Source organism: Bactrocera neohumeralis, chromosome 3, assembly GCF_024586455.1.
Source record: "Bactrocera neohumeralis isolate Rockhampton chromosome 3, APGP_CSIRO_Bneo_wtdbg2-racon-allhic-juicebox.fasta_v2, whole genome shotgun sequence".
NCBI classification, from domain to species: Eukaryota; Metazoa; Arthropoda; class Insecta; order Diptera; family Tephritidae; genus Bactrocera; species Bactrocera neohumeralis.
In genome coordinates this window covers 58437687-58460968 of record NC_065920.1, presented here as the reverse complement: position 1 = coordinate 58460968, position 23282 = coordinate 58437687, and the positions used below count along the sequence as shown (strand labels likewise).

Here is a 23282-nt window from a genome sequence, read left to right as displayed (position 1 = left end):
CAGACGCATCTGCTTTGCTTCTTTATCCAGTCTGGAGAAAGAAGAACTAACGGCGCGGATGTTGAGGCAAATAATACCAACATCAACGGCATACGCCAGCAGCTGTACACTCTTATAGAAGATTGTACCTTCTCGGTTTAGTTCTGCAGCTCGAATTATTTTCTCCAGAAGAAGGTTGAAGAAGTCACACGGAGAGAACCGCCTTGTCTGAAACCTCATTTGGTATCGAACGGCTCGGAGAGGTCTTTCCCTGACGGAGATTTTGTTGTTGCTCATCGTCTGTTGACCCCGTATTAGTCTTGCGGAGATACCAAATTCAGACATCGCGGCATGAAGGCAGCTCCTTTTCGTGCTGTCAAAGATAGCCTTGAAATCGACGAAGAGATGGTGTGTGTCGATTCTCTTTTCACGGGTCTTTTCCAAGATTTGGCACATGGTGAATATCTGGTCGGTTGTTGATTTGCCAGGTCTAAAGCCACACTGATAAGGTCCAATCAATTTGTTGACGGTGGGCTTTAATCTTTCACACAATAAGCTCGATAGAACCTTATACGCGATGTTAAGGAGGCTTCAGATGGTACCATGTCTAAGTATTTGGGTCTCTCTTCGTGGGTTGCCACATTTTAGGCAGTTTCTCTCCTCTGTCCTTGCACACTTAAATTCCAATCGTTGGTCATGCGGTTGATTTCGTCCGACCATATTTTACAATTTTATATCCATTGCCTGATGCATGCGGAACCTTATCAGTTCTTTCGCCGCCGTGTTTAAATAGCTCGGCCGGCAATCCATCGGTTCTTCCCCCGCCGTTCTTCGCCGCCGTGTTTTGTTGTAATTGCTATTGTTCTTCATGGTCGGGCAATGGAATGTCTGCTCCATCGTCATCGATTGAAGAATCCGGGTCACCATATCCTGGTGTCATGTTTTCATTGCCATTCAGCAGGCTGGAGAAGTGTTCCCCCCATAATTTAAGTATGCTTTGGGCATCGATCACTAGATCACCTTTGGGGGTTCTACAATATTATGCTGCGGTCTTGAAACCTTCTGTTAGCCGCCGCATTTTTTCGTAGAATTTTCGAGCATTACCCATGTCGGCCATCTTGTCAAGCTCTTCATACTCACGCATTTCGGCCTCTTTCTTTTTCTGTCTGCAAATGCGTCTCGCTTCCCTCTTTAACTCTCGGTATCTATCGCAACCTGCACGTGTTGTGGTCGCTCGTATGCGAGGTAGGCAGTCTTTCTCTCCACTGCGACACGGCACTCCTCGTCGTTACCAGAATCTAATGATTTTGGTTGCAGCTGTACGTAAGGAGTTTGAAATGCCGTCCCACAGTTTCCTTGTATCAAGTTATTTACTTATGTAGTTCTAAAAGAAAGTCAACTGTGAAGGGTATCAAAGCTTCGGTGCAGCCGAAGTAAACGTTATTTTCATGTTTTAGTTTAGAAACAACGCGTCTTCCCCACACAACTCTAAAAAAATTGTCGATAGTTATGCAAAAACAATTATTGAGGTCACCTGACTTAAAAAGAAATCCATCAAAAACATTATCTAAAATTGCGCAACTAATCAATTGACTGAAAGCCACATACAAATGCAATGCACTGGAAATTCAACAAATAACAAGTAATTTGTCAGCATAGAAAATAAATAATAAAACAAATAACAATAAAATATTATTTCATAATTCGCAATTTTGCTGTTTTGTCAAACTAGCTTTTCAATTAGCAACGTGTAAGCCAGGTGCATATGTGACTGAGAGCGCAACTATCAAACTATGTTTTTAAGCATAAATGTATGAGTGTTTATTTGTACATGTGAATATGTGTATTAGTATGTGTGTATAGATATTAGTTTATATGTGTGAGATTAGTATGTGTGTGTATTAGTATGTGCATAGATATTAGTATGTATGTATGTGTGTGTGTGTTGCCTATATAGTAGCTATACAATCATGATATGACGTCAACAACTAAAAGCTAAAAACCGATAGAATTACTAAAATTTGCCGAAAAAATTTCGTTGTTATTATTGTTTTTGTTGTTTTTATTGTCATCATCATTGCATGTAGTTTTTCGGTGAATTTCATTTGTCATCACATGACACCAGTGCCGCTGACAGGACATGTAAGGCATGAACACACAAACAAATAAAAACACATACAAGCACACATACCTGCACACATATTCACTTATTGCCAGCGAACAGCCTGTAGTGGCGGTCACACGGGAGCAATTTTATGTACGTTGTAATTTGAGCCAACATGCAACGTGCTGCTCCCCCCGTTCGGACAGCGCTACATTTGGGACATTTTTGCATTTTCACAAGCATACAAACAAACATATGTCACAAAAAAACAGCATAGCAACAACAGTGAAACAACAACAGCTGAAAAACAACAAAAAGAAAATCATCCAAAAACATTAGCGCTGTCATTTCCGTCATCAACGGTTAACATCATCGAAAGCGCAGGGCATAACCGACGCTAAACAGCAGGTGAGCAAAGCGCGCGCCAAAAGCGAGCAAAACGGGCAAGCGCCACAGCAATGTGTGCTAAACTAGCAAACAAGCGAGCGCGGTCGGGAGAAAAAAATTCAGCAGGTTGTTGACACTTTTATTGTAGTTGTATGTAGTTTGCAGTTTGCATTTGCAACAACATACGACATGCGACATGCAACATGTACGCGCTTAATTGAACAACTTGCTACTGTCAACTGCGCGTTAGCGTCGCTTGCCCACCAACAGCCATTATTGCCATGTTTTTTTTTTTTGCGCCCGCCTTCACCTTTCCGTCATAATTCCATTGAAAGCTCGCACTCGACTCGAACTGAAGCTCAATGCCGCGTACTCCAATTCCATGGATTCAGCACTACAGCGCGCCCGCAGTAATTTTCCGCGAATATCAACATTCCTTCCCACTCTCTCTCTCTCTCTATCTCCGCGTTTTTATTCACATTGTCACTTACCTTGCTGGCGTTAATGAATTCTAATGTTCGAACTCTTATCGCAGTGGCCACATTTTCCGTCTTCCTTTTGTAACCTGCTATCCTGCTAACCGTTGTTCGCCAGCTCGCTCGCGTCAGCATTTCCCTTGGGGCGCATGCCATAAACCCCTCTCATGCTGTTCGTGTGTGACAGCTGAAATGCGCACAAAAATCATATTCCGAAAATGGCTTTTTCAGTCGCTTTTGAATGCACTGTCCATTGCATAAAAGTTGTTCCTATTGTTGTTGTGTTTGTTGCAGTTTTTCATTCATTAAGCTTGCATGTATGCATGCGCTGGCAGTACGCAACTGGACATGTTCATGTTCTGCTCAATTAACCGTTTTATTCACTTGTATGCGGTCTCCAGTGACTGATTGTTGTTAACGCCAGTGACAATGGAAGCCTTTCTTTTTCGGTTTATTTGGTTTTGTTTACTTTGGCTTTGTTATTATTTAATTTTCTTAATTTTCAACGGGTGTACTATGTGCTGGAACTATGTAGAAGCGGAAGTTCGAAAAGCCTTCTTTATCACAAATAAGAAACTAGTCTTACCATGAAGTGGCTAGGAAAGTAAGTTCGTGGTACTTAATAGCAAGTCCACTCTGAAATAAATGCGATCTCTCTGGTTTTGTTAAGTTAGGTTTAGATGGCTAATACTTCAGCAAAGCTTGGGATTACACTCAGACTCTTATGCACACTCCTTTGTGAAGCCATACGAAAAACTCCTTTTTTTATAGTAGGCTGAAGCATCAAAGTGTGGACCTTAATCCGCTAAACCTAACCTACTCTCAACTCAAGACTCTTCCACGGAACCACCGTTTAAGTATTACATCCTGAACAAGACATTTAAGTCTCCTCTATTGTGTGGACCGTCCGTCAGTCTAATCTATTCAAAAAGTCTCAGTTTTTTTATTATGAATGCTGACATTTTACTAACAGCTTTCCATTTATCAGTCGTTAAATTATCGAGCGTAAAACTATCATCGAGTGTGGTTTTAAGTTTTCCCTTATATTTGAAAATCGAGGGCAATAAAATTATATCCATATGTTCAGAGTCTTCTATATACTCTGTACACGTCGGACGGTTCGGACTACTGTCATTGTGGAATCTGTAAAGGTAGCTTCTGAAGGACCCATGTCCACTAAGTATTTTGGTCAAACGGAAATCCAGATCCCCATGTCGTCTGTCTATTCAGGAGTGGATACCCGGTGTAAGTTTATGGATCCAGCGCCTTTTGGATGAGGAATTCCACAGCTACTGCCACATTTTGGTGCTCTTGTTCCCGTACAATTTTATGGAGCTCATTGCTTTTGATATTAAAAATCGCCGGCTGGAACGCACCCAGCCTCTATTAGCTATCATTCTCGATAGAACATTATAAATTTTGTTTGCTTTACCGGAAGTATCCTCCAGGTGTTCCTTAAATTTTAATTTGGAATACAATATTATTCTCAGATACTTCAGCTGTGAAGTAATCTCGCACTCCCCTATAAAGAGCTCTATTCGTTTTTCCAGATCAGACCATTTAAAGACTCTTTTATCGACTAGTTCTTTAGCCACTGCTACCTCCGTGAGATCGTCCACATATGCTATTATTTTCACGTCTGTTGGTTGCTGTCTTCTTAGCAACTCCTGTAGTAGGGTATCAGCTATGGCCAAAACCATTCTGAACTTATCACAAATTTGCTCAGATGTTTTATTACTATTTCCGCTATTTTACCTGTATATCTAAGGTATGAAATCCAAAGCGTTTTTATTTTGATTTATTAAAAGCTAAGCATTCGAGGAAAAATGTAGAGATGATTCGATCTCATATTCATTCAAATAGCTAATACAGCTTGCATTCAGCTTGTGTTCATTTAGAACTATTACAATCATTGAAAGGTGATTTTTACTGAGAACTAAGAGCACCTAGACCTTTTTATGGTTTACCCGGAGTCAGAAGGTTTTTGAAACTACACACCTATAGATAGCTGACGAAACGCTTGTTAAGCTAGTCTGTGGCTCAACAGTCTAGTAGTGAACGACAAGAAGAAAACTCCGTATACACGTTTCTATTCAGTTTTCTGTAATACCACTGTGGCCAGGCACCCATATCCGACTAACCATAAAATAACTCGAGCTAGTTAGAATTCCATTCTATCAAATACTCCATCGCAATCATTTTCTCTTTTTTTCTTCGCTAAAGTTGTGGGTGAGTGGGCTGCACATATTACTAAAATCCTTGTCGAGCTTAAACCTCAAATATCTACCACTACCTCTCAAAAACTCAACAAGAAAACCTTAATGATATTGCAATATTATATAAGATTAGATATAAAACTGAGGTAACGCTGCATTATGTGGTCTAATATGTACTCACTCTTCCCAAAGATTCATTTGATGCACATGTACATGTGCACATGTACATGTTATTGCTGTAAATGTTAGTAAATTATTTAGGGGATCGACTAAGTGTGACCCTCTGAAAAATCACTGATTTTCGCGACTTTTTTTTAACGATGAAATTAACTAATCTGTTCGATTTTTTCCTTATAAATAATCATGACGAATAAAAATTATTTTATTTTATGTTTATTTATTGGGTGCATAACAGTTAAATCAATTATTGAAATGACACTTAAAAAAATGCCCTGCACGATGTCCACGATTGCGGCCGCAATTTGATCTAAAACAAAAATTTCAAAACGGATATTAATCTGTAGGAAAGTGTATGGCGCTATAAATTTTTTTTTTTTTTTTTTTTTTTTGAATATTGACAAAATGGCGAATGACGTTAAAAATATTACTACTATATATCTTCAAAACTCTTCCTTTGAGAGTTGAAACCGTTTTGAAAAACACTATTCTGAGAAAAACACGTTTAAAGATTAGAGCCGCTACGTTCCCTACTTTGTTCTCCCTCTACAAGAAATGCTGTAGCGACCGAATGTTTATTACAGTGTGTACAAACCGTTAGTGCAACAAAAAAATCGATTTCTTAAAAATACCACACTGAGACGATCCCTTAAGTCTTTAAAGGTTATAACATGCCAATAGATAATCGGCTTAGCTCAGAAAACTGAGCACGGAATGCCTAGGACATTGACATACTACGCTCGTCCCTATGCTTAATAAGGAGCTGCACAAGTGTGAAGTAAAAACATTCACGGATGTTGCCAAGGGTAATTAATAACATTTTAGTGAAATTCGTGCATTTGACGATACTATCTCTGAGAAAGGAACGATCAATTAAAGTATTTACTGATTTTCGGGATGGTTTGGGAATTTTTTTAATCACATTGTTTTGAGTTTTCCAGAATGTATGTTACAATACCTTTCAGTGCTCTGTTCAACCTGTCGAGCAAAGGCATGAAAGTCTCTGCAATTTGTACCATGATCTTTCGGCCAGCCGGTACTTGAAATATTAATGTCAGGTTATTTTATATACCAAGAAAATGGGCATTTTAGAAGGGTCGTTTACTTTTGGAATCCAGTAACTGTGTTTTCATTTACACTCGGTTTTTTTACTTTTCATTATCAGTATTTTCTTAAATCAATAAACATTTTGAATAGGGTATATTAATATTCCATATTTCCTACTTGGTACATGCAGACACCAATCGCCATTTGTCGAAAACGCCATTTTCGGAAGGCTATAGCACAAAACTGTCTTACAAACCGAACAATGAAAATCATGTCATTGTATGAAAAAACGCTTTCATTTCACATGATATCTTCACGAAATTTAATATGGATTATTTTCCAAGGTAACCGTAAAATATCCGGGAAAGGAGAGATCGAACTATTATAACATGACCGATCAAAATCAGTGACAGTGAAGAAAGCTACTTAACTCAAGCCTACGCTGCTTTTGCGCCTATTTAAATTTTCTGTTCCATTGATTTAGAAGATATAAACAATTTGTCTGTTTAGTAAAAAACACATTTTGTCGTTTTTAGGAAAATTAAACCTCAACTAAGCTACATATTAAAACGTCCTTACGTCCAAATTTCTAATTTAACTAGCTTATTACTTGGGACAGATGTAAAAATGGAGTAGGTATTTAAGCTGACTGCTAGCTCGAACATAGGGTTACGCACTCTTAACAAAATAAGTTTCAATACACCAGTTCATTCATTTACATAAGATAATCACACTATTCTACTACTTTATAGAAAAATTTTCCACCCAAATGAGTATTGTCGTAAATATTACTGCTTAGTTCAGCTCTTTGCTTAAAAGTGCAATGAAATTTAATATCTAAGATTATGACTATTGATTCACAAGGAAGTGTGTTTTCTTCTCAAATGTGACTTACAAAATTTGCTAATTAATTGTAATTAAAAACCATATTTATTTTTTGTCAAATCCAATCCATATACTAAAATGTATATGCTCCTTGGGAATGTGTTAATTTAAACAATAAATTCAAAGAAAGTGCTACATTAAGATTGGAGAAATGTGTATATACTCACATATGCAATAAAGTATACAGTAAAGCCCGCCATTTATATACATATTGCTCTACCAATCTACATATATACTAAATACAGATAATTCCATTTACATGTGTATGTACTTACATATATATCCACATATATAAGTAAATGCTAATAACTTCTTAAAGTTATTGAATAGCCGAATCTATAGATACTGCCATACACTAATTCCTTCACAAATCTTTTCCATATCCTCACATATATGCAAAGATTTGCCTAGTTTTAGGCGCATAAGACTCTGTCTCTCTTGTATGACAAATAAGTTGAAACTTTACAATGCAACTGCGTTGAGACTGAGTTGCGCTTAGAAATTTATATGCAAACACAAATGCGCATGTATGTATGTGTGTGAATGAGAATAAATTGCACTCTCGCTCGTCAATGCGAACTTTCTTCTTTGCATTTGCCTACATATGCATTTATAAAGCCGAGTATTTGCGTACGTTTAGCCCAAAACTTGTAACAAAAACAAATTGAATGCTTAGCGAATATCAAAGTTTTGTCATTATCGTTCATTACACTGCTCGTATTAATGGCAGATTGTAAGGATAAAACTGAGTGTACAATAAAGCAAGATTACAATGACACTGATTTACTTTCCACCTCAGACGGTTTGCAGCTATCATTCACCATCATTCTCTTAAACTTGATCAAAGAGTCATTTAAATCACAGCAAAATAATTTTAAATATTTTACTGGAAATTAAATGAGAAGCTGTTCAATAAAAAATAATATTATTTTGAAAATTAAAAGCAGCTCAGTTTTTGGTTAGATGCTCTTTTTGACTCTTTTTGAATGGTATTTTACCACAGATTTCTATTATAATAATTGAAAGACTGCTAGATTTATCTCTGAATCATTAATGCGGTCGTTTAGGATTTTTATATATAGTTGCCACAACGTTCTCAAGATCCTGAAATCAAACTGAACCTTAAGAAGCATATTCTTACGAAACTCCACTTTTCAATTTTCGACATTTTTCTTAAAAGTTTCCCCAAAATATCTTCTCAGATTCGTCTTGGGTTTATACTAGTTTGATAATGAAAACACATCTTTTGTTTTGGAGTAACAATTATTGCTTTAAACAACTCTTTTTGGCTCAAATAGGATTTAGGTATTTAGCATAGATCACTCCACCAGAAACACTGAGACAGACCACCTAGGAGACTGACTTATCTATATACATATTTGTCTACTATGAAAGAGACCCCCTGGCATCTTTTGTGGTCTTCAAACTCTAGGCCAGAAAGAAAAAAAAAATACATGGTGACTGAACATGAGATACAATATGGGTACTGCCAAAAATCTAGCATATGTATAGATTTGGAAACCCTAAGATTTAAGATTTTATTCTTATCCCCTTTCATTTCTATACTTTCAACAGGGTATATGTAGTTTGCCACGAATTTTTCAACACCGTAAGGGAGTCGGAGGCTCTAGAACAACAAATATATATAAAAATGTTCAGGCCTGGATTTTTATCCAAAGCAACAATACCAGCTCCCAGTTCGGAATCTATCACATATAGCTGCCATATAAACGACGGATCAAAACCAAGAAAACTGCAACATGTGGAGGTCCCAACCGAAGCTAGCATATTTTATTATTGTGTTTTTTTTTTTTTTTTTTGGTTTTGTGAATATTTTTATCGCTTATCAGAGCTTCTTTTGGATAAGAAAACAAATCGATTATACGGTACAGTCTGTACCCATTTTAGACATTTCTTGTTCCAAACAGCGGAATTTTTTTCTAAAACTTTCCCTTAGTTTCTGGTTTTTGTTTGAAAGAGTCTAATGGGAAGACTGAAACTTAACATAACTACAAAGAGGTTTAGTAAACAGAAGGCCACTATTTTTCTAATAGACATTAGAGTGTGCCATTTTGAGGCAACCTTTTTTTTCAACTGAAAAACAGGCTCAAAACTTTCGAAATGTGTAAAAAAAAAGTCACTCAAAAGATGAGCTCTTAATATTAATATTAAGAGGTGCCTCTTTCAAATTTTCTGTTTTCCATATAAATTACATGGAAAAAAAATCATTTTTTTGTGGTGGTTATTGTACGGAGGTTATTATATGTGCACGCGATGGCTGCCAGTAGGGATGGTAAACTCGATTCCGATTCTACTCGAGAATCGAGTTTTCTCGTAAAATAATCGATTTTTCGAATGTCAAGAATCGATTCTTAATCGACTTCAACTACTGAAGATCGATTCCGAAAAATCGATTATTTTACGAGAAAACTCGATTTTCGAATAGAATCGGAATCCGATTCCGAAAATCGATTATTTTACGAGAAAACTCGATTTTCGAGTAGAATCGGAATCGAGTTTACCATCCCTACTGGCAGCCACTGCACTGCTTTGATTGTTCGGGAGCTAACCAGTACACAAGAAAACTATTTCAAAATATTTCAATTAGACTGTATACAAAAAGAGCTCGATGTTTGGATGCCAATCGAGTTAACCCATAAATATCTCTAGCAACAAGCTTCTTTCTACAAATCACCGCTGAATCGCAACAAAACCGATTTCTGAGCAGACGATTACTCATAATAAAATGAGTGTCACTTATGACAATGTTATAGGGTTCGGTGTTGTCAGAGACATAAAAAATTTTTATTATTATTTGTCTCGCCAGTAAATTGTTTTATTTTATAAAAGTAAAAACGCAGAGTCCTGAAATAATATTCCAACTGAGCTTGCCAAAAATTTGAAAAAAAAAATAATTTTGAAAAAAGAGTTATATTTATTGAACCAGTGACAAAAGAAGTTCGTTGTTCCTTTTTCTTGGAGATTCAGCTAAAATCAATACGGCAAAAAATTAGTTTTATAATGTAATTTTGTTTCTAATTTAACAAAAGAGCGGCCTCAGGAAAATGATTTCCATATTTTCGTAAAAAACCAACAGTTAACTTTTTATAAAAACTAGTGGAACCGGCCACGCGTTGCTATTGTAAACATTTCATACTATTATTTATATAATAAACTATTCAATACAGTGAAAATTATATTTCGAATAAATGCGAGAAAGTTTGAGGTTTAATTTTGAATACTCGTATGTTCATACAAATAGATTTCATTAGAAAAAATAACGAATTTAAGGCTGCTTTCTCAGTATCTGGTTGCCAGGCTTTGTGGCCAATTAGTAGAGTTGTCCGCTTAATAGATTTTACAGAATTTGTTTCAATATTTTTCAGTATTTTAGTTTGAGCATAATTGCAACATATAGTTGTAATAAAAAATAATTTACTAGTTATAAATATAATATATAAAAGTATAAAATTAAAAAAAAAAAATTCCAAAAACTCTTATTTAAAATTCAGCAATATCGTTGCCATCTTTATTCAAACGGTCATCAGCATAGTCCAACGATCACCAAAATCATCACCATTGCCACCGTTAAATCAACAGCCTGTTCCAGTAAGTTTTTAACATTTTCTTTTGACAACCTTCGCCTTGAAATAATTCGATCGGAAGTTAATAAAAGAGTATGCCGAATATCATGATTTGATTTTTCGCGATTGCACTTCCTTCAATTAAATGCCCGATATTTTTTTAAATCTTTATTTCGAGCCTTTTGTGTTTACGCCGATAGTTGGCCAATAGGCAAAAACGCGTTGTCAATATTATTGAAATACATCTATCTGTTTTCGAGGTGAATCTTTTACTTCATAAATATAGTTTTGAGTAGAAGAAGAGCTGTTAAGAACCATTTACTCATTAACGAATAACTCTAAAAGTATTTGTCAGACTTATTTCAAATTTTCAGAGAATATCTCTAAGATACTGCACTTTAAGGGGTCATATGGGTTTTCTCGGGTAAAAAACAGCCTTTGTTCAACAATTTTTTCTCATTTAAAAAATTAAATATTTTATTAGAATTTTTTTACAAATATACACTTTTAACAAAAAAATTCTAAATTTTTTGGAAAAAAATATTTTAAACTCGGTCATTGCGACGCCATTTCCGGTGACCCTTCGGAAAAAACTTGCGCCCGCGTTGGCACGACAGCTCCGTATAGGATCATCTAAAGTAAAAACATATACGTAACATAATAAATAAAATAAAAAAATAACATACGTGTTTTAGTTATAACCTTAACTTAGAACTTGGACGAAGAAATAAAAACTTAAAAGTGGATTTTTGGCAGACGTTTTTACAAACAAATTAAAATTTCAGTGAAAATTTGGAGACATTTTTTTTTAGTTATTGTAATCGAAAAAGATCCATCGCTCAAGCCTTTAAGATTGTATACCAAACACTTGTGTAAAATTTTATGAATATCGGTTGAGAAGTTCTCGAGTAATCTTGCCAGCGGACTTCAAAAACACAGTTTTTAGAAAAACGCGTTTAAAGACGGCACACTTAGCCCAACTAGCCTCGAACGCACAAGTTCTGAAGGCTGTACCTCCGAAACTATTACTCGGATCAAGTTGAAAATTTAGGACAATATTCTAGTGGTGTTATAGAATTTAATAAAGGAATAAAAAAAACTAAGCTTAACAAATAGATATTTAGAAAGTCTGGCTACCCCTGATCTCTAAACGAGAACGACCACGGAGAGCCAGAAGAGATCAGCGCAAGCAATCAAGTCAGGATTGATGTTCAGAAAAGTTTTTCTATATGTTTTGTAAACTTGACAGGGAATCATCTGCTATGAGCCGTTCTAAAATCCATCCACGAACTCTTTTACTGTCTGTAATTCTTCCATATAAAAAAAAAGATGTGAACAGGATATATAGTAAATGTCATTCGTATTGAAAATAAAAAAAAAAACACATTAGATGGATAGTTACTCTACGTCAGTAATCATAGAAAAAAACATAAACCCTTGAGTTTACTGCAGGTAAAATTGGCTGGAGCGACATCCGCTATATGACGATATTTCAAAGGTACTTATTTAACTCCCAAAATATGTAACTTTTTTTATAAGTGAAAAGATTTTGTAACAACTGACAATCTCAACGAGAAGACGAAAACTCTGTGAAGTAACACCAAAAAGTGCAAAGAAATAACATTCAAGCAAAATACATGAGCAGCCAGAGTGACAATCTTGAGCGACGCGGCATAACTTTTAGCTGAAAATTAAAAAGTTTAAAGGCTTAAAACCAAATTTGTAAGCAGCGAAAACTTTTCACCACTTCCTGACCAAAAACCGAAGCGGCTGCAGTTGGGGCTGTTGGCGAATGCGAGGCGGCAGCTGAAACGGCATAAGAAAATGCAGATTGTGTTTTGGGCGAATTTAATGCAATGAAAGCAGACACTTACCGACGCGCAAATCGGAAAACATAACCGTTGACACATATACGTCTATATATGTATGTGTGTTTGTGTGTGCAAACAGCTATGCTTATAAAGTCATTGCAAAGGTGAGCGAACATATTTGTGAAGACAACAGTCGCAGTTATATAGCTATGAACGTATATGTGAGTGTGGATGTGTATGTGCTTGTATGCATTTAGGTTTCTGCGCTGCAATTAATTTCATTTCTTTTAGTTGCGAAAACTAAGTAAATGGGAAAAGTTTTTCCGTCAGCAAAAGCTCACAACACCAGCTAGAAGAATAATAAGAGAAGTTGGAGAAAAACGAGAGTATTAAAGAGAAAAGCAAGGTATAACTTGGAGTTTTCCTGTTACTGTCGAACAAATGTATGCAAATTTCTAGCACCAATATGTGCAAGCACACTAACATAGCTTTGATGACCCATGAACCCAGTAGGTGTAATATGGAACAAATTTGCTGAGCGAGGCGGTATAATAGAAAAGTCTGCAAGAGCTAAATAACATAAATGATTAGATTTGAGGCCATAATAAAAACGAATTTTTGAGATCGGTCATATAAAGAAAAATAGATAATTTTTCAAAGAGAAAAAAGGATCTTAAAAATTTTATTACTCTGTTATTTGTGCTATAATAAACTAATTTAATTTGGACGAACTCATAATCAAGCATAAGTTCTACTTTCTCTTCGAAATGAACGCATATTCGAATCACCTAATGTGTCCAACTCAATTTGTCCCTTCCATCATATGTAGGTATAGTAGGCCTCCTCTTCTTTAGCACCACAGCAACATAGCGCTGTAGAACCACCACTCCAAGTATTGCATTCAGAGAAACATCTTCAAATTTTTACCATTGTGGTGGAATATCTCTTCTTCAGTATCCCAGGGTCCAAATTAATGTCGTTTTGGCTTAACGGTCAGAATTCACTATTTTCTTCATATACTATAACTACTGATACCCCAATAAGCAGGTTGGAGTAAAAGCCGTTCAAAAGTTCCAAGACGTTTCCACATTTGTAATTTTTAACTCTTGGAAGCCTGTGTGAGACTTCATTTGTTTTCGGAGAACTCTTTCTGTAAAATAATAAATTGAGATTATATTAAGTTTTCCACGAAGTTTTTAACACCAACAAAGAAAGGTCGAAGACCCAACCACACCCTATAACTGAACGTTCTGACGATGTTCGTCCATCTGTCTGTACATAAGCAGGGAAGTCCCTGCCTTATGCTTTGAAAAATCGATCCGAAATGGAACCGCCGAACTCGAACCACTATACTCGTAGCATATAGCTGCCGTACAAACAGACCAATAAAAATCAAATTCTTGTATAGAAAACTCTTTTATGTGAAAATAAATCTTCATAAAATTTGTTACGAAGCATTATTCATTACAAACTTACTGTCTTTCGTTATATTGCTTTTGTCAGATCACTATAACTTATAACTGTCATGCAAACTGAAGTAAAAAATTACTCATTGAATGGAAAATTTTTTTATTTGACCAGATATCTTAACGATATTTGGTATGGACTATGATCATCAAGGTAACGGTGCTGAAGAATTTTTGCAGATCAAACCATTATAGCAAACTTAACGATCTTTTGGTAATTATCTTTATTTTACAGGTGATATTCACTGAGTTTGGCTCATTCATCTCATTGCCTGAGGCAACACACAATCTTCGAAAAAATTGTTCAGGTCGAACCACTCTTTCATATAGCAGTCCTACAAACTGCCCGTTCAAAATCAAAATTCTTGTACGGAAAATATTTGTTTTTACTTGTGAGATTATTACAAACTTGGTTCAATCGCAGTTAACATCTTTTCTTGCTTTAAGCACATTTTCATTCATTATCTTTTCGTTTGAGCTTTCAGTAACTGTCCTTTCATTTACATTAAACCTGAGCTGAGCTCGCACTGATTGGCTGACTGAGTGTTTACAGCTTAGTGCTGGATTTAAATAATGATTGAAGAATAAAGCAAAAATTTACAGCCGCTCTTTCTCTGATGGCAACGATGAAAGGTTGACTCGCTGCTTGGTTTTTGTTTTTTTACTTCCCGTTAAAATTTATTACTGGTCAAGAATCATAATACGAGTACAGCAAGTAAGAGTGAAAGACGATTTTATTGTTTGGTTGTGGCTTCAGAGTACTGTTCTATACTCTCACCAGTTTTGTTGAGATCAATATTTGTAGTATATGTGTTAAGTTAATGTGTAAGAGTTTGGCACTAAACAAAGGAAGTAGCAGGAATAATTTGGTATAAACTATTGATATTCATGTATAGAAGTTCCAAAAATTTGTATGAATTAATCAAAACATTGGGTCAGTCTGTCTTTCGAAGGTTGAATAGTCCTCTCTGACACTCTTTTATTTATTTTGGATAATAAAATTTTTGCAGGAGTATTTTAAACAATTCTTCAATAAAAGCTCTTTGGCGTAGTTATAGCAATTTTCGGCAAATGAAAATATTATTCGCATATTAGAAAATTCTTAATAAATTATATTCGTTCGTGAAATTCAAAAAATCGATTTTTTTGCGCTCCAAGGATACCATTTTCACTCAATTGAGGATATAAAAGCAGAATCGAAGAAGGCTCTTATGGCCATCATAACGGAAGATTTTCCCAAGTGCTATGATGACTGGAAATTTCGTTGGCATAAGTGTATTGCAGTGAGAGGGGATTACTTAGAAGGAAATGAAATGGACAAAATTCACCTCTAAATTTGAACAGAGTAATATATCGATATACATATATGTTGAAAATATTCTTCGAAAGCTTAGGTTCATTCCGTAGTTTCAAATATAATATAATCATATTTGTTATAATCTTGAACTTAGCCTTTTTTCCCTTTTTACTAGAAACACTGTTTACAATGTTGGTGATACTAATTTCTTTGAAATGCCTGAATAGATCGATTACATAGATCATACGACCCACCTAGTTATATTTGCTAGGTAATGATTACAAATTAAAGATTTTCACAATAAATTAGATTTTTTAAGCCACACTGCTATTGAAATTTTTTACAAACAAAGACTTTTATTTGGGAAACCGCCATTTTGTCGAAAATCACAATTATGATTAGTGTTTAGTTCATTAGCTGTATTAATCTATAAAAGATGTTATTTCTTTATGGGATTTGAATTTGAGTTAGTTTTAAGCAGCAACTTCCCCACCACCAGACACCGTTTTCAAAGTTTCTCCTGGAGATTGACTTCGAGATCAAAGGACTCCAAAATTTTTCAAAGTGAATCGCCGAATATTGAAACTCATTAAATTCTGTAAAAATACATTTTTTAATAAAATTTATGAAATAAAATGCCTACTCAAAAATAAAATTAGAAAAAATGCGTTTTGTTTTGCTTGCAAGTTTTTATAAAATCTTAATTTTAGTTTGAAACTTCCACTGAGATCGCGTATAATATCTTCTTTTGGATAAGGTCACGAGTTAAATCTTAAAGTATGAATAAATCAATGACATACCGAAAGACTGGCCAAGTTTCGAGATAACTTTCAGGCGATTTAACCGTTGTTTTTTGCCTTTGGGTAGTATAGAATCAAAATAGAATGATGGGTATAAGAAGAACTTCTTGACATGTCTAGTTACTTGTGACTTTAAAAGGACGTTTTGTATCTGGTCCGGTGATGACTGGATTAGATATGACTTTTACTAATTATATGGCTAAATAAGGAAGATGAGAGCTTATCAAATAAAGTATCAGCTGTGTTTATTTTTCATAAGAAAAAAGATTTTTTTATTCAATACTTTTTCTCGGTATCTGCGTTATTTTTTTATATGCAACATTTTCATTTTCCCAAAAGTAAATCGCCAAAATAAAATTTGTTTCCGGTTTTTGTGAGTACTTACCCTCTTAAGAGGTTTTATACAGTCAGAAGGCCTAAAAAAAAAGCGAAAGAAAGCGAGTTTTCCAGAATTTTTTCTCAGAAAACTTTTAAATTAATTGATACAAAATTTCGCACACACATTCTGTTATTATTTTACCGTATTATAAGTTTTAGTATTAGTAAAAATATTTATTTGGAAAGGAACTGCAGCTGATCTCCGGGAGCTCCTCTCAAAAAAGACGTTTTGCAGTGACCACTCTATCCCTGAACTGCATCCTGTGAAATTAAAAAAACAAACAGATTTCGTTAAAGTAATGTTAAATCTAGTAATTAATTGGAGGTAGAACCACAATAAATTTTTTTTGAAAAAATGGCGGTTTCTAAAAAAAAATCGATTTTTGACCAAAAATTCGGAGTTTTAATTGTTTATAAAAAAAAAAATATTTTTTAATAATTTATATATTTACACACACATTATCATTACCTCTGGCCAGAAATACGACCACATTTCTGTTTAAAGACCCTACAACAGCGCCTTTCAAACTACAATACGGTCTTCCACTGGGTATGCAATGGTGCGCCATGTCGTATGAGCAACAAACAAGCACTCCAAGGCACATGTGTATATATTATGTATGTATATGCGATAGTGTGAAAACAAGCTGAGGCAGTCTGTTAGTGGGGTTTGTGTTGATCCACCAAGAAATTGCGTTTTCACAGAAAGTGAGAAAATTATTGCTGTTGTTATTGTTGTTGTTGCCTGTGATTATTGCAGTTTGCCGGTTGTTGTTCTTGCCAACGTGCCGCATATAAATGCAAGCGATTTTATTTTCCAGCAATGCATGTTTTTGTGGCGCCAAGTTTTGAATGGTAATTGAATTTAAGGATTTTGTAGCGCTCACGCGCCCAAAATTTTCCCACACAACATGCAGATACACAAACAGCGTGTATTGATATGTGTACAAGATACACAACACTCACACACACAGACACATAGGCACGTGTGGTGCATGCAGTAAGGCGCTTGTAAATGCAAGCGAATGGCTGTTGTTGTGGAAAGTTTTGATTTTTATGTTTGCGTGTTGATTTGTTTTCGAAGTGCGCACGTGCGTGCGTGTGTGTCATGAATTTATATGCAAGCAAATATATGCAGACAAGTGTGTACATGCTTCGACATCTTTCTCTTCGCATTTACTTTGCTTGTATTCGTGCGCTTGCTTGTTTACGTTCGCGTGCACACATGCAAATCCTGAAAATGTCAGCTGAAATGGAATTTAAATTGCACTCTAAACTCTATTGGCCAACAACATGTGGCAGGGATATATTTTCATAGCTTACATGCTAGTTGTTTTGAGTAGTTTACATATTTTCTCTATATAAATACGAGTATACATAAACGATTTGTCTTTTTTCAAAAAATACGCGTGCAAAATACGTTTCGGTGGTTTTACTGGAAATGAAAATATAAAATGGATAAACCGCTTTCGTAAGCAAAAAATTGAAGTCGTTGATTTTTCCAAAACTAATGCATAAATTCATGTTTTTATACAATAGAATTACTATAAATTTACCAAAGCATTTTTGTTTTTTCGTAAATACAAAAGACAAAACTAAGTTTCGGATGTAAGTAAATAATAAATAATGGAGTTCAGTACCTAAGTCCAAAAATAATAGTCATACTTCAGAATGCCTGGGCTTGACGCTAATTTCAACAAACTCTCTCACTATCGATACCTACTCTAGTGTATCATACCGTGGGGACCAATAGGAATTTTGTGTACTTCCGATCTACCGTTTGCTCATGATTTTTGCAGTTTTGCTCCCAGGCATCTTAACTATGCTTGCCGTATAGATAATGTATGGGTTTCCCGATATTAATCACTTATTCGAATTTTAGCCCTACGCCATTCTTGGCAGTGTTGTCCACTATTTCAATGCCTGTGTGGCCTCGGTTTCACTATGCTTCTGTCGAAATTGCTGTATAGACAATGTATGGGTTTCTCAATATTAATCCCATATTCGAGTTTTAGCCCTACGCCATTCTTGGCAGTATTGTCCACTATTTCAATGCCTGTGTGGCCTGGCACCCAATAGAAGTTAAGTTGCTTACTTCTGGCAACTCGTTCTACTTCCGCAATTGCTTCCCAAGACGCTTCTAGCCAATATGCTGGCTGAATTTTTAAGGGTTAGGAACGGTTTGAGTAGATTTGCTGCGAAACTACCAGTCTTATAGAAAAAAGTTGCATGACAATGTTGTAGATAATGAAAAGTTCTATAACTTTTGCAACTATTTACACATAACTTTAAAATTTATGTGAAAAATTAACATAACCCACTTTTGGGTATTTAATTTTTATCTTGTACAAAGTGTATTTTATATCTTTTAAATATTTTGTTGTAAACTTACATTATTTTGTCGAAAACAAGTAGTACCAAAGGTAATTTCTTACCGATTAACCAGTTTGTTTTGTTGTTCATTAGTTTTAGTTCTGCAACTTTTTTTGTGTATATACTGCTTCCACTTTGCTCCAGCATCATAACCAGATATAGATATAGAATAATGCCGAGGTAGAAAACGGTATTACTTCATTTCTAAAATGTAAGGGATATACTTATGTAATACTTTTGTTAGTTAAGTTTATATGGATAAACTTCAACTCATTTAAAGTAATGTACCATTTCTGTGTCCATTCTACAATTTGATTGATGGAAGTTTGAATTCTGTTCGACGACTCAGTTTCATTTTACCCGTTCGTAATAATACAGGTATCATCTGCATGTTGTGATTGTGCAGTTTGGCACCGGAGACATGTCGCTAATAAACAAAATGTATTAGAGTGGTCCCAGAACACTTCCTTGGAATACACCTGTTTTTACTAGCTGTAACTAGCTATACGATTGTCCCTGCTTTATTCTGAAGTAGCAGTTGCTCAGGTAAGAGGTAACTAGGTCAGTTAGATACTGTGGAAAAAGAAGTCTTTATTTATGAGGTAAGCCATGGTGCCATATTCTATCGAAAAACACCAATGAAAATGTGCTTTTCTTCAATCGTATTTTCTATTATGCTTGTAATACGATGAACTTGAACGATTGTGCAATGTTGAGATCTAAATCCAAATTGATGAAGTGGTTTTTCTTCAGTTATGTTCTGGAGCCTTCTTATAACTAAAATTTCAAGTAGCTTGGACAAAATAGACAACAGTGAGTGTGAACGATACGATGAGACCTCATATGCGCTTTTCCCAGATTTTTGTACCATAATGATTTCAGATACCATCCATGACAACTGGACGCACCTGCAGTTAAAACAAGCGTTTATTCGGTGTAAGCTTGCTAATGCTTTTCGTGTACTTTTTCAGTCCATTAGCAGTCACCCATCGAAGCCGGGAGTCTTATTTGGTTTCAATCTAGTTTTGCTGATATTTTTCACTTTTTTATTTGGAGCTGGTTGGATTTCATGTACTCATTGCGTTGCTTCCAGCTGCATTAAAGTATCATAGAACACAAAAGGAATAAACGTTTTAGTTAGTTTCGCGGAAAAACTTCCGCTTTTTCTTAGTCTCTTTTGGCCCAGCACCCGTTTGGCTTTATGAGTGATGTATTTGACAATACAGGTTTCCTAAAAATTTTTTGCAGCTTTCCAAATGAATCAAACCGAATTTTTTTTTGAACGTTACTTTCTCAATGTAATTAGAAATGTTTTGATTTGTATATATCTATATTTTGTTGCTGAGCAGCTAAGTTAAACTGTTTAATTCTGTTTTATATTGAGGAAATCGTGTGATTTATGCTCTAAAATGTGTGATGGATATTTAATATAAAAGTTTTTCGTTTCGGAACAGGACTATTTTTCCAAGCCGATTCTTGAATAGTTTTTGTAAATTTAAGAACTTCATCTTCTACGATATCATGAATTATTATACGAGTATTTATTTTAAAATCAATATCTTTGACAAGGATAAATTTAAAATACTCCCAATCAGTGTGTCTGTTTGAAAGATAAGGCGGTATGTCGATTTCTTTTAGATGGCCATTTCGAATTATATATACTGGCGAGTGGTAAAGACAAAGCTACAAGTTTTTTCGTTCGCGTTTGCTATTTATTGATATTTTAGACCTTGAATGCAATAGGTACTCGAAGAAACAAATTTTCGAATAGATAATCGAGAGATCTTCCTTGGTTTTTCTATTAACATGTTTCGAAGTTTGACATTACGCGAACTTCACTATAATATAAAATAAAGAATGATTTATTCTATACACATCATTCGAAAGCATATCTTCGTTTCTTTGAGATTTGGTTTTGTTCCTCAAGGAAGGTGATTTCTTCTTTTATTGCAAAGTTTTGTGACATGAATCTTGCCCGGATAGGCCAGCAGAATCTTACTGAACACGGTGTTGGAGTTTGACATGAAATTTCTGCTCATTAGCTTAAACAACCTATCTAACTAGTACAAGTGATCTGGAAAAATATAGGCGCGTTGCTGTTCATTGCTTTCAAAATTTTGGTGACATTGCTTATGCATCGAATCATCGTGGCCGTACTTTCGAATTCTTAATTAACTTTCGAATTAATATAATATTTTTCAATTGAGTTAATCCATTAACGGTTTCCTGTACATATTTACAGCGATACGGCGTGATCTAGCAGCTCTTGAAATGTGACCAAATGGCAAAAAAATACTTGCTCTGTTGGTACCAAAAAAAGGAATTATTTCCAAATATTATGGTGACATTAACAATTTCACTTGATACGATCTGTTATATCTTTACAAATATTATTAATCTATATGCCTACCCCGAAAAAGGAAGTGCCATCAACAGCGATAGCGTTTTTGAACTTTTAACGATGATAGCGCCAAAAATGGGCCTAATTTAAGAAAAAGAAAGTGATGTTGCATCAAGACGATGCACCGTGACAGAAGTCGGTAAAAACGATGTCAAAAATTTTTATTGACTACCTTGAAAAAAGGACCATCAACAGCGACTAATAGATAACGTTAAAGGACCGTTTTAAAAACGAAAGCAGCGAAAAACGGTTGGAGTGTCCAACTTTTCGATGCCACTTTTGTTGCACTATTTGTTCTTTGTTTCCAAATAGGTCTCAGTTTCGACCACCCCTTCATTCGACGAAAATTTCTGCAATTCTTTTGAGATATGAGAACATAAAATTCTAATTGGGAGCCTGATCTGGAAAATATGGTAGGTGCGAAATCAATTCCAGGTCCAATACATGGATTTTTCCCTAGCTATAGGTAAAGGAACTATCTTGACTAAAAAAAAAAACGAATTTTGCCAAAAAATGTGTTTACTACATATGTTAGGCCAGGGACTTTTCAATTGACCTATTATTGGCATTGATTGGATAAACATAAGTCATATCAAACACCATACTTAAAATAACAACGCGAACTATTTGAGGCCATTTCTTTCAATATTATTATTCGTTGGATTTTTCATCTCAATCACAATACCTTTATTGAACTTAGCTTAATGGGAAAACTATTCTTCTCCAACGTCTCTTTCAGCATACCCTTTTGTAATTAACCTTTCTTATTTACATAACTTTTTCTGTACTTCCAGACGTCCCGGACATTGTCTGCCAGGAGTACGCCGTACCACATATGCAGGACCTACTGCCGACGAGCACACAAAAATCCAATTCCTTGTACGGCGCCAGCATGGGCGCTGGTGGCGGCAGTAGCAGCAACTATAGCACCAGTGCACGCAACACACTCAACAGCATGTTTCAATCGAAACTGTCGACCGCTAGTCAAAAATTACAACAACTACAACATCAACATTCATATCAGTCACAACTGACGCCACCACCACCACCGCCGCCGGCACCCACCACGGCCACAGCCAGCACACACTGCCCGCCACCAATACCGCCCCTACCGCCATTATTGGGCAACGCTAGCAGTAATGAGAAATACTATGCAACCACAGCGATTTGCAAAGCAAATGCCGCCACAAATGCCTCGCATGGCATTGGCGGTGGTGCGGTCGGTGGTGTGGGCACAAATGCTGGTGCTTGCAATACATTACCCAATGGCAGCATTGGTGGTGGCAGCGGCAGTCTCGCCTCTACAACGGCCAGTCTGGCATCGAGCTCGACAACGCCAACGGGCGGCGGTTATGGTTATGCGAGTTCTGCCGCTACTTTGGCTGCTGTTAAACCGCATCATTACAATCTGGACATGAGTGGAAATGGCCTGGCTGGCCACGCCATCGTCGATGTTAACGAAGAGCTGGCTAATTTTCAAGTGCAAGAGTTTCCGCGACAATCGTTGGTGATAGTGGAGAAATTGGGCTGTGGCGTTTTCGGTGAGCTACACTTGTGCGAAACGAAGGGGATGAGGTGAGTGAGAATGAATTAAATTGACTCTTAAAGATGTACTATATGTGACAATAATTAGACTACGACATAAGTTGATATGAGCAATTGATAAATACTGCTTTAAAATTTTAGAAAAACACTAAAAATTATCGACACTCCTAATTCGATGTCATGATCCGTATCGTCAGATTCAAAATCTGGAAAATGCTTTATTATTCGCGAAATCATTAGATCTTCTTCTTCTTCTTAATTGGCGTAGACACCGCTTACGCGATTATAGCCGAGTTAACAACAGCACGCCAGTCGTTTCTTCTTTTCGCTACGTGGCGCCAATTGGATATTCCTAG

The 23282-nt window shown here is 35.7% G+C and overlaps 1 protein-coding gene across 2 annotated transcripts in view; it reads left to right on the top strand.

The window, feature by feature from the left end:
• The window catches only part of LOC126754075 (discoidin domain-containing receptor 2), a 600425-nt gene that overhangs the window by 319881 nt on the left and 257262 nt on the right, over positions 1-23282 (top strand). For both annotated transcript variants that reach the window (XM_050465959.1, XM_050465958.1), the window contains exon 14: positions 22176-22956. In XM_050465959.1, the coding sequence (XP_050321916.1) occupies positions 22176-22956 (781 nt within the window). The remainder of the gene's footprint in view (positions 1-22175; positions 22957-23282) is intronic.